We start from the raw sequence: 12,262 nt of genomic DNA, 5'->3' as shown, positions 1-12,262 counted from the left end.
GAGTTGAAAGAAAGAGACAGGAGTGTAGGAGGGGTTTAGAAACAAGACTGTTCTAGTAATTTTAGCAAGGCAGGAATATACATTTTGAAACACCTTGTTTGCCACCTGAGGTATTAAAATACCATATTTACTCAAATATAAGCTGACCCTGACTATAAGACATTCCCCAATTAGATTCTATACATGGACATTTTATAAATTTGTTATAGTTTTCCATGTATAGAATCTAATTATTGGAAGTTTGCCTGATTTTATCCCCTTCTCACTGCTACAGCATGGAAAATCTGGGCGATCTAGTTGTCCCACTGCCAACTGTCCCCAACTTCGTCCCCCTATAATCCCTGTCCCCCTGCCCCCCTTTCAAACCCTGCTTTTCTTGAGCACATGGATGTGAGGGGCAAACTAGAAGACACTGACAGATGAATTGATGTATTTTATCTTTTTTTTTTTCAAACTGATGCAAGATTTTTTTAGCACGGGTACTCTACAAACAAACTTTTAAGCAGCACTTTTGTACCTACTTCTATGGAGTACCAACTATGCATGATATTATTCCAAATCTAAAAGGGTCGTTATCTACCATATAGTTCATTGGGCTGGACCTCAGCAGTGAAAAGCATTTCAAGCCATGGTGACCCCACAACTCAGCACTGCTCAGTATATGTGTGTACTCCAGATACCCCCACAAAGGATCCATGTGCTAATTACCACTCCCCTCACCCCCAGTCATAAACCCATGCAACCCAGTGTTCTCATCATGAGTCCTAGAATCCTCCAAATATTTATATGCAGATGAGGACAGGGCATCCTGGTCTGACTCCACCTCATGGAGGGCAGGGCCACAACTAATAATATGCAACAGACTGAGAGAGTGGGCCACAGAAGAATTCTGGGTGATTTGTTTGGGGCCCTGTTTGGTGATGTTTGGCAGACATTTAAGGCTGGCGAAGAAATAGGAATCATTGGAAATGGGAAAGAAAGGTGCAGCTTATCTGTGGCAGGGAAGAAGTCAAAATGTATGCAGTATAGTGGCTTGCCTGACAGCAATGGGGACTACCACGGGATCCTCCAAATATTTGTATCTTATTCAGGTGGACTGCACTAACCTGTTCATGTGTTAGGTTCCCTTCAGCATGAAAAATCATTTAACTGCCCCTGTCTAGCACTCCTTTGATCATGCTATATTTTTTAGGATTAACATTATCAAATATGCTCATTTATCTTCTTTACATAGGTACATTAAGGCCAAGAATTATTATTAGAATAACTTATATTAATGCTATACTTTTGTACATCATATAACCTAAAATCCAGAAAGAGGCGTGTGCATGGACAAGTATGCATATACTTCTATAGGTATACCTACAGAGATTTGATTAAAATATTAGTACATTTATTAAATGAAAAGTAAGGACTGTTTGTACAGAACAGTGGAAAAGACATGTAATGGCCATTTAGGAATATTTCTGAGAAAGAGGGAGCAGTTACCAAATAAACATTATAAGTAAGAGGATATCTAAGGAATATAATACAACATTTACAGTAATCTAATATGGAGATCAGACATATTACAAACATACATCAAACACACATGCACACACAAAATTTAGGTCATGTTCAAGAGCATTTTAAAAAAGAAACATATATTACACAGAAAAACACCTTTGCTTTTTCAAAATAAACTATATTATTCTTCCAGCATTAAAGGTAATTTTCTTTTTTTACATACACTAATGCTGCTTTTTGCAGCATACGGTTAAAAGAAAGGAGGTGCCTTTGTGTCCCATCCTTAGCTTTGCCAAATGAATTTAACTTCTTTCATAATTGCATCTTGATTGAAATACTTCATTGCACTTTAATTGACAACCTCATCTAAACTGTAGTGCTTTGATTATGTCCCATTATATCCAGATAAGATATCATAGTCAGTCTCCATGATCTACTTTTGTGTGACACACAGATGCTGCCCATACCACCATAGTCAATAACGATGATAGGCAGTTCATGTCATAAACATATTGTCCATCTATTAGGTAACTTGTAGATCAAGAATGGCCAACCTATGGCATGTGTGGCATAGGCAGTCTTTTTGTGTGGCACATAGCAAAGCATGGAGGGGAGGTGCAACACAGAGGCATATAGGGCAGGGAGCAGAAAGCAAAGCAGAAAATCAAGCAAGGAGTACAGGATAGGGTAGCCAATCAAAGGGAGATGGAAATGGCACTCAGGGAATAGGGGCGGCAGGGAGGGCACACCTGCTAGAAATGCAGGCCTCACCATTGTAGATAGCAAGCTATGTATATTAGTAACAACAAATATGTGTTTATATTCTAACACATGTAGCAAAAGTAAAAAATGCATTTGGCTAATATTAGCGACTGCATTAAACAAAAACACTTGATTGGACATACCCTGAAAAGTCAAAAATGTAAGAGAAATGTTAAAGTATGTTTAGAGTAGGTTAAAGTATGAGTAGAGGCACTACATCCCAATATTAATTTATATTGCTCATAGCAAAAATCATCAAATTGCCTTGAATATCAGAAATAAAATAGTGTGGTCCTTTAGATCAGCACATCAGGTACAGGTTCTAGAAAGAAAGACATCCATTGTTCATGTCAGTTCTTGTCTACATGGTGTGAAAGCAGACTTACTAACGCAATATTTTTTTTTCACTGATAATCTGCAAACTCCTTGCTAACAGTTTTTTTTACTGCTATATACTTTATATAATGTAAATATAACCTTTTTGCCAGGCCCCAGATAGCACTAACAAGGACCAGGTTCAAATTTAGGGGTTTAACACCAACTTTCTAAATATGGCTCAAGCCCCACCCACTTGTCACTTACTCTTTTCTCAGCTGCTACTTCTTTTTTTTTTTAATTAAACACATCGCCAGGGATCCCAGCTTTCCATGATAAAAAACCCAAAATTCTCTCAATACAAATACATAAAAATCTGTGTATTTCCATGGTGAGCCCCCTCCAAAATACTGATTGGCCAAGGCCCTGCCCCTTGATGCTGACTGGCAGAGAGGGGCAAGGCTGCATGACAGGCAACCCTCTCATCCAATTAGCAGTGGAGGGAGAAGGGAGCAGCTGCCATTTTGGCTGCTTCCCTGTGCGCCAGTGGCTTCTGCCTCCCTCCCCCCATTGCTTCCATTGCTTATGGCCACAGAGAAAAAACCACTTCCCCTCTCTATCATCTGCCTTCAGGTATTTGAAGACTTATCAAATCTCTCCTCAGACTTTTCTGCATGCTAAACAACCCTAGGTGATTCAAACTTTCTTCATCAGTCTTGCCTCCCTGGCCCCTAATCATTTTTGTTGCCCTGCACTGGACTCTTTCCAAACTGTCCACAATCTCCTTGAGGTCTCGGACTTGATACTGGAGTAGTCCAGGTGAGGTCTCACCAGTGCAGAACAAAGTGGAAGAATTACCTTGACTTGCACTTGATTTGCAAGTGCCACTCCTCTTAATACGATCCAAAATGCTGTTGGCTTTTTCTGCAACAAGAGCACACTGTTAGCTCATATTCAATTTATAATCCGCTGTATCCCCCAGGTCCTTCTCTGCAGTACTGCAGTCTAGCCACTCATTCTTCAGTCTGAGTTTCGTGCATGCAAGTATTCCATCCCAAGTGCAGGACTTGGCATTTATCCTTGTTGAGTCTTACTTGACTGCAGCAATTATTTTACCCACTCCTCACTCCCACATGCTAATCATCCCTATCCCAGACCACTCCTCAACCTTACCCCTGCCAGCTCTGCTCCCCCTCTCCCAGCACAAACTCCTGCTCACTGCCTTACCCCATTTCTGGCCCTATAGCACCATGCTGGCTGCACCATCTGCCTTGCTGTCGCACCTTGTAGCTCAGACTGCCCAGGGGCCATGTTGCTCTACCTACCTTTAAGGCAGCAGTCATTTTAGGCAGGTGATGGCTGCCAGGACACAGCAGCAGCCTGTGGCTGACATGGGAGGGAGTGGGGGTTTGTGTGGGCCACAAACCTCTGCCAGAGAGCTCCCTGCAGGGCACTGCCACTTGCACACAAAGTGGTGCAGTTCTTTTCTATCTGTCCATCAACACTTACATCCTGCCTCTTCCTTACAGCTCTTCAAACCAAACACGCTGTTTCTTTGTTTTTTATTTGACAGCTTAATTTTTAAAGACTTTACAGACAAGTTATTTCAGCTTCTTCATTTTTTAAATACAGATTATCTGTAAATTTACAGACATTTGGCAACCCTGCCTAAAAGATGGAAACATCCTAAAACTAAGAAGCGAAAGTTAAAATCTCATACATAATGCATTACTTTCTATTTGGGTGTTGATAAAGAGAGAGGCATTGGAAATGTTTGGCAGCCCAGTACAAAAATAAATCTTGAGGGGAAAAATTGCTTGTTAATGCTTGTAGCAATTTAGATTTGTTATAGTCAGGTTAACCTGAAATAACAGTGATGCCATTCATCCCCACCCACAGTAATTAGAAGCAAGAATGCAATATGTTTAGTACATGAGCAAAATAATTAGCATCTAAAGATAACACCAACAAGTTATCAACAGCATTCCAGCTCAGCGGGCTCCAAAAGGGCACACCACTGCAAGATTACTCATTTATGCTTACCTACCTCTCTCTCTCTCTCTCTCTCTCTCTCTCTCTCTCTTTGGAATCCATGTGCCTCTGGCATTTACCAGCTGCTTGTTTCCTTCACCCATCTGTTCTGGCTGCATGGGCTCAAGCAGTGGCATGCCTCTAATACTTCCCAGCCAGCTTTTGTGAAATGGCAAAGATCACTGAAAGGTGTCCAGCTGGTCTCTTCTACCTCTTTCTTTTAAGTGCCATTTTCTGCTTTGCCTCCCCTCCCTTAGCTTCTGCATTTGCAAGTTCCATGCAAGTTTTCAGAGTTGTCCATTTCTAATCGCACTACGAATGATTGGGCCAGACCATTTACTACCTACACACTCCTTTAGTATTAACTGCAGTGAGATAAAACAAGCTCAGCTTTCTTCAGTTACTTTAATGAAGTCTTTAAACAAGAGCATGTTCCCTGTGTCAAAAAAGACAGTAAAATAATTAGAAAATATATAAATCACTCAGGAAATGCACAATAAGTGTTGGATAGATTAAAAGAAACAAAATGTTCCATGAAAGTAAAGGGGGGGGGTGCCATTCTTTTGAATAACAGTGAGTCCAGCGTAGTAAATCTTACTGACCTGTTGATAACATGCATTGTATGCTTAGGAGCAGGCTTTCTTGGGAGGAATAGTCAGCTAATGAACGTACTGAAAGTACAGTAGATCTTGAATCAACCATCTGTGGAATTTCTGCTGTGGATACAGGGAAGGATGAGTTCTTGGCGAACAAACCAACAAAATCTTTTCTATACAATTTGTTTAAATAATACTTATTTAGTTGTTTCTGGGACAGATTGTCAAAGCTGAAGGCATGCGATGCATGCGTAACAGCTGTGTTATGTTTACGCGTACTGTTACACTGGTTACATTTCTAAATGGTTAGCCATATTCTTTGTGCGTAAAAATGCTTGGCTGTTACGCACAAATGAAACATAAGCCTGATATTTCAGGTTGAAACTGGGGACCTGTGAAGTACGGCCAATTTCAGCTCAGAGGCAATTAATATACTCAGAATATAAATGCTTAATATGGATAATTAAGAAGTAATGATGAGGTGTTTTAATGACACAGCACTATATATGCTATACTAATAATGATATTGGTACAGCATTATACTAAATAAAATGACAGTTTCATTTAGCATATTTAAAAATTCTGGATGAGAACAACGGACTAAGGAACCAGATCAGTGATTTGCTGTTAAGGAAATCAAAGCAGGGGTTATATTAGTATTAATATGAACAGAGCTTAATTTCATTGTTCTAGCGTCTTTTCAATATTAATATATGTATTAAGGCTGATGAGATTGCTGAAGTGTAATGTGTATTGATTATATACATTATTCTAGTTTTATTTGTTGTGTATGAAGACTAATAAATGTCATGTTTTTCAGATCAAAAAGGTTGCAATATATCTGTGTCGGAATAACACTATTCAAACAATGGAAGAGCTGCTTTTTGAGCTGCAGCAGACAGACCCAGTGAACCCTATAGTCCAGCATTGTGATAATCCTCCTTTTTACCGTTTTACTGCCAGCAACAAGGCCTCAGCTGCTGCTTCTGGTATGGGCTAAATGTTTTTTTAGCTATGACTTTTCACTACTTTCTCATTTTTTTCAGATTTTTTTAGTTACTTCATGCACATTCATATCCATATATACAAGTGCACACATTTTAGGGCCTTGTTTCACATTATGGCAAAAGTTTTTGCATTTATGGAGTATTTCATGTCTTGTAAATTTGCATTCACTTTTCCATACCATTTGAAAAGGATACGATCAAGATTTGGTGAAGTATTTGAATTGGTTCTTCTATCACTAGTATCACAGAATGATATGCCACCAGCGACCCCATAATCACAGCAGGGAAATCTCTTTGATAGCCTAATACCTTAATTGTGTTGTAGGCCTAGTTTTGAAGGACTTATGTCACTTTCAGAAGAAGGTAGTCAAAGAGAATATGACACAATAACACACTGCATGTCAAGCTCAGCATCACCAGCATCCTACCAAGTTCTGCAGAAACAGTAGATTAATCTGCTTTTAACAAGCTCTTAGTACAGAGCATGAGAAAATGCCACCAAATTAACCTGTCATTTGGTGCACTGCAGATCATGCAGGTAGAACCTGTTATTTGGAGATGTCATTATTAATTCATGCTAGTGAAACTGATACTGTATATGTGTAATTGCTGTTTTTGCTGTGGCCAACAACAGAAACTTACAGGGTTTTTTGTTATGTTAGTATGAAAGAAAAATAACTCATAAAAATATTATGTACCATATTTAATGGGTGTGCTTGTTGCCATCCCACATACAGGAACCACCTCTAGCAGTAACACTGTTGTAGCTGGCCAAGACAGTTTTCCTGACATGGAGGAGAGCAGGATGGTGAAAGAAACTGATGAAAGGTTTGTAGAATGTGTGCATTTTTCTTCAGTATTAAGGGTCATATCCTCAGCTGGTAATATCAGCCAAGTGCCATTGTCTTTAGTGGAACTACACTGATTTGCACTTGCTGATGACCATAACATTGTTTTTATTCCAAGATGAATGGTTTAATGCTTCCAAATTGGCACTCAGGGAGGTAGGTAGTAAAAGCAGTTGTACCCAAGTTCTGGTTCTGGTTATCAAAAGCTGTTATTGTATATGTATGAGACCTATTCTAACCAAATTGTGCTACATAGCTCATATTCTTGTAGACTCTATCTGGAGAGAAGAAAGCAGAGCCAGGGAATTGGCTTAGTAGGAATCATGTCCTTTTGGTCCATAGGCAGTTGGTGGAAATTTGTGTACACCTCAGTGGGCACATCTACATGTTCATTAATGCAGTGGTTACTGTGCAGTTAATTTAGTACTTCTTTAAGCAAATACTAAATATAATCAATAAATATAATGAATATAAAAGTATATCTAAATAGAATCAATTTAGTACTTTATAATCAAATACTAAATCAAGTACTATTCAAGATCACAGTCACACCGGCAAACACCTTTTAAGTGACACTGACTGTGCAGTAGCCTAATAATACTGTTCAGTAGCACATTAGCATTGTTTGTGATATTACGTGCTACTGCACAGTATTATTAGGCCACTGCACAATTAGCGTCTCGTGTAGACGCACCCGGTATCCCTAACCGCAGAGAAAAGAAATGTCATTACACTCTCTTTTAAATGAGGTAACTATATGATAAGGAAAGTCCATTTTCCTTATCTGAAAAGTATTTGCCAAGTGCTCCTATCATGTATTTTATTTCCAGTCTCCTGCATCCTCTATTTATTGTTTTACTTACAGCAAAATGGTGAATGGATAAAGACACAAGTTGAAGGGATATAATTTATCCCATAGCACAGAATAAGTTTATTTTCTTTTCTCTTAGTAAAAGCATTTTTCTTCATAAGGGAAATGTGCCCATTAGTGTATGTTAGTCTGTGGTTTTTGTTGTCCATTAGTATTACCTCAGAGTCAAGGATCTGAGCCATCTTTCACAAGTTTGGGGCTCAAATGAGCAAAGGCAATCTACTCCAATAATTTCTCTAGTTTCCTGTTTTATATTTGTCTTTTTTCAGATCAGTCTAGTAATTTCTCCTTGCCATGGGCTAGATTAGGTTTTTAGGTGATCAGGCATCAAGTACAGTCTGTAAACTTGCTAGAAAAGAGAGTGTAACCAGACTGATACATCAGCATAGGCAGCAGAAAGATTTGTGTGAACGCAAGGAAAATAAGCCACTTTGCCTCCAGGTAGCCTTTTCATTATTTCTTCAAAAAAGTTTATAACTATAATGTGTTACATTGAGTTTTTAAACCTGAGGGGCAGACAGCTAGAACAATATTTGTCATTATCTGCACCAGTTCAAAACTTGCCTGTACTTTCAAGGGTCTTGGCATTCAAACCTACAGAAGACTGAAAGAGTGACAGCAAAGGGAAGACTGCCATGGTATATATTCTTCCTCCCCAGTGGAGGACTCTTAAGAAGAAATGAAGAATAATTTGTCAATTTATCACAGTTTTTATTGATATTTATGGATTCAAAGAAAGCAATAGCCATGAGTTGTTTCAGTACTGTACTTCAAAAACAACGTGTAAATCTTAGAAATTTCTCTTAGTATTGACTTTGTGGGTCAAGATATAATAAAAAAAAATCTACAGTTAGTAATAGAAGGTTTCTTAACTGCTCTTACAAGAATAGGGACATTGTGGAATAACATATAATCAAACTAGATGATACAGTTCATGTTGGAGAAGCAATAGCACATAAAAGGAATGTGTTTTTGAGAAGTGTAAAATACCTCTGACTGGTCTAGAAAAAATGTTTGTGCCAGTGCAACATCATCATGCTGCATCATAGCTTTCCCAGGTGATTTTGCTTTACTTTATGTGGTAATTTGATGCAGGGAGAAGAAGGGAGGGGTTATATCATAATGATACTCTAGTGTGGCACCAATGCACTGTGTCATTAATGTGTCATGTTATGACAGCTATATGTTTGTAATGTCACCATGTCTCTTACATGGTGTTTTATCACTCTTTTATTTTATTTTCAAAGTCTGTCCACTCATATTCTGTCATTGGCCATGCTCCCTATTGATGTTATGGCATTCTGCTGAGAATACAATTAGTTATTGTGTGTTTCTTTATAGGTGTTTCCCCTCAACATTTCTTGTAATACACTTTGCTAACTTTTTAACAAAAGCCAGATAAATATGTCAATAACCTTCAATTCATATGCATGCAGAAAAATGCAATAAAAGAACATTATTTCAAGCGTTTGAAAATCAGTAAGTGCTAGATTTAAGGGAGATAGCAAACTTAATTTTGCCTTCTTATGCATTTATCGTGTGCCCTGAATGATGTAGGTGTCCTCTGGGTGAAAAGAGTAAGATTGTTTTACAAGAAACTATCATAATATGTGCACTTAAAGGGCAAAAATTAAAATTGAAACATTACATCTGATGTTTCCTTACTTTGGAGGGCTTGATTTTATTAATGTTCTTGTAATGCAGTTTCCTTTATGCAGTTTCCTGACTTCACTGTGACAGTCTCTGTCTCATTTTTGCATCATCAGCAGGCCTTGAACCTGCAGCAGAAATTTCTGCCACTTATTTTCGGAGCTAATTTGGAGAAAGCAATGGATGATGGGCTGCTGCAAAAGGATGAATCGCTAAAGCCATGTGATAAGTCCGAGGAGTGATTGTGAAGGGTTTTGTCTGCCACCAGCTATATACCAGACCCTTCAATACACCTGCTTTGGCAGCTTTCAGATTTTTATAACATATTTGCAACTGCTTCCTTAATAACACCATGGCCATATCCTGAGAATGTTCATAATCGGTTACTGTTTTGGCAGTCTACCAAACTTTCACCAAGGATCACAGGTGATGTTGAGGAAATGGCAGTAGTTAACACTTTATACCTGAAAAAAGCCTGAATAATTTCATGGTACAAACAAAAGATAGTTTTGTATCCTGAGGGTTTCCCCTTTGTTGAATTTCAAAAGCTTCTTGCAAACAAGGGAGATGTTAGAGCTCACAGACAGATTCCAAAATAGGAGGTGCCAGGCAGTATAAATAGAAAAGATGCTGTCAGCTCACACATTAAGAAATCATAGCTGGAAATAATGAAAATAAAGATATTTTCTTCTTGAAGCAATTGTTTATGTAACTGTTAAGTTAATCTAAAGAAAGCTTTTAATGAGGATTTTTCTTGCATTTCAAGGTTCAGTAATGTAATCAGAGTACATACTCGGCTAGAGTCAAGGTACAGTAACAGCTCTGGAGGATCGTACGATGATGACAAAAGTAAGTCCTTATATTCAGCCTGGTGCAATTTCTTTGGATGTTTGTGGGAAAGGAAACCTTTTATTTGTAGGTAGTAAATAAAACATGGAAAAGTCTTCTGTATAGTCTAGGCACAGCTTAGGAAGTTCAGTGCTGATAGCCTCCCCATTTTATTTTTAAACTGATCTTAGGCTTAACTCATTCCTTTGCTATCTCAGGGCTCAAAAGAACCTCTGCACAGGCAGAGATTTCCTGGAGTGAAAAAGGAGGCCTTTCCAAGCAGCAGTGCTTGGAAGTGCTTTCACTTCACAAGATATAATGCTCCCAGGGGCTCTATGTCAGCACACTGAACATTAGCGTTTGACACATCAGGGTAACAGATGTAACCAGCACTTCCCTCCCCACCCTAACAAAGCCTTGCCAGTATGTAGGTGTGGCCAGTATAGCTATGTGGCCCCTCAGACATACTGCATCACCAAAACTTATCCCTGTCACCTGTAACTAACTTATGACTGTCTCCCATGGCAGGGCATTTGGGAGAGGAGTAGAAATTGGCCTTTGATATTTTATATAGAGAGTATTGGCAGAAACTTGACATATCTGTTATTTATTCAATTTGGCTATTAATTTGGGAAGTGGGGTAGCATGAATTCATTTCTGTAAATGATGGTAAAGAAGCTAATGAACAGATTTCATTTAAACCCTGAACTATATGTTAGAAAGGACAAAAATTCCTCAGCATATGGTAATTGATACAGCAGTGTTAATGAGGATTGAATGAATTAAATTTGAATATTTTCAAATGCATCTACAGCTGGGTAGTTTTAACTAAGGTTTTGGACAAGCTGGCTTCAAGGGAATAGCAGAGTGCTGGCTGAATGGAGTTTTGGAATTTTAAGTACTTTTGTTTGATTCCTGCTTAGGAAAGCAAGAGTTTTTGTGTACCCTTTCTAAACAGACAGGATTGCATTAAAGAAGTACTTGACACTATCATCAGTTTCTCCAGTTAATGAAAAACTGGGAAAGCCTGAATATTACTGTTTGGATCAAATTGGGGTAACAGTAGCAAACTAAATATTTCTGGAACAGTGGCTCCAAAAAGAGAAGAACTGGAAGACTAAGAAAAAAATGGGTATACCACTACTGCCTGAACTCCAGATTAGTTACGATTACAGCAGTTGTCTAGAGAAGGGATCAGCAATCTTTTGGGAGCCAGTTTAGCACAGCTCACTTTAAAGGTGGGCCACTGCCAGAGATGTAAATAATGAAGTTTGGGTCCTGCACCCAAGCTAGTGACTGTCTTCTGTGTCCTGCACCACTCAAACCACAAACTACCACCCCAGTCCTCTCTGTTCTGTGCCAAGTACTGCTCTCTCACTGTAGCTGCCCCTCACCCATGCTGTCGATTTGCTGCCTAAGACCAATTTGATGGCAGCAGGAGCCACAACTGCAGAAGGGGGGTGTGCAAGAAATTAAGGACAGCTGGGATAGTAACATGCTACTGATTGCTATTTTCAGCCTGGTCACTGTTCACGTTGTTGCCTCTGATTTCCTATATCTGCCAAGGTCCCAATGCACATGCATCCATTGACATGATGCAATCACTTCATGGCCCAGATCTGACCTACAGCCCCTGGTCTAGAGTCTTACATCCTTTTTATATCAATCCAACATGCAGTTAAGTAAAGTTTACCCATGCATTTGGTGCTTTTCATCTTCAGAGTTCAGAAAGGACCTACTTCCTGAACATCAGCAGTGTAATTTGGTCTGTACAAACAGAGAGGAAAAAACAGCCCATAGCTGTAAGAGCATAATTCTATATTTCCAGTAGTTTGCCAGTCATCACAA

At 38.9% G+C, this 12,262-nt stretch overlaps 1 protein-coding gene across 4 annotated transcripts in view; it reads left to right on the top strand.

Annotated features, from left to right (window-relative positions):
* The window catches only part of FRY (FRY microtubule binding protein), a 447,808-nt gene that overhangs the window by 315,855 nt on the left and 119,691 nt on the right, over positions 1-12,262 (top strand). For all 4 annotated transcript variants that reach the window (XM_090027939.1, XM_090027923.1, XM_090027916.1 and 1 more), the window contains 3 exons: positions 6,031-6,199; positions 6,955-7,045; positions 10,353-10,435. In XM_090027939.1, coding sequence (XP_089884065.1) covers positions 6,031-6,199; positions 6,955-7,045; positions 10,353-10,435 — 343 coding nt within the window. The remainder of the gene's footprint in view (positions 1-6,030; positions 6,200-6,954; positions 7,046-10,352; positions 10,436-12,262) is intronic.

Source organism: Crocodylus siamensis, chromosome 1 (assembly GCF_052110815.1).
Source record: "Crocodylus siamensis isolate JL-2025a chromosome 1, ASM5211081v1, whole genome shotgun sequence".
Classification (NCBI taxonomy): Eukaryota; Metazoa; Chordata; order Crocodylia; family Crocodylidae; genus Crocodylus; species Crocodylus siamensis.
This window is presented reverse-complemented; position numbering and strand designations above follow the sequence as displayed.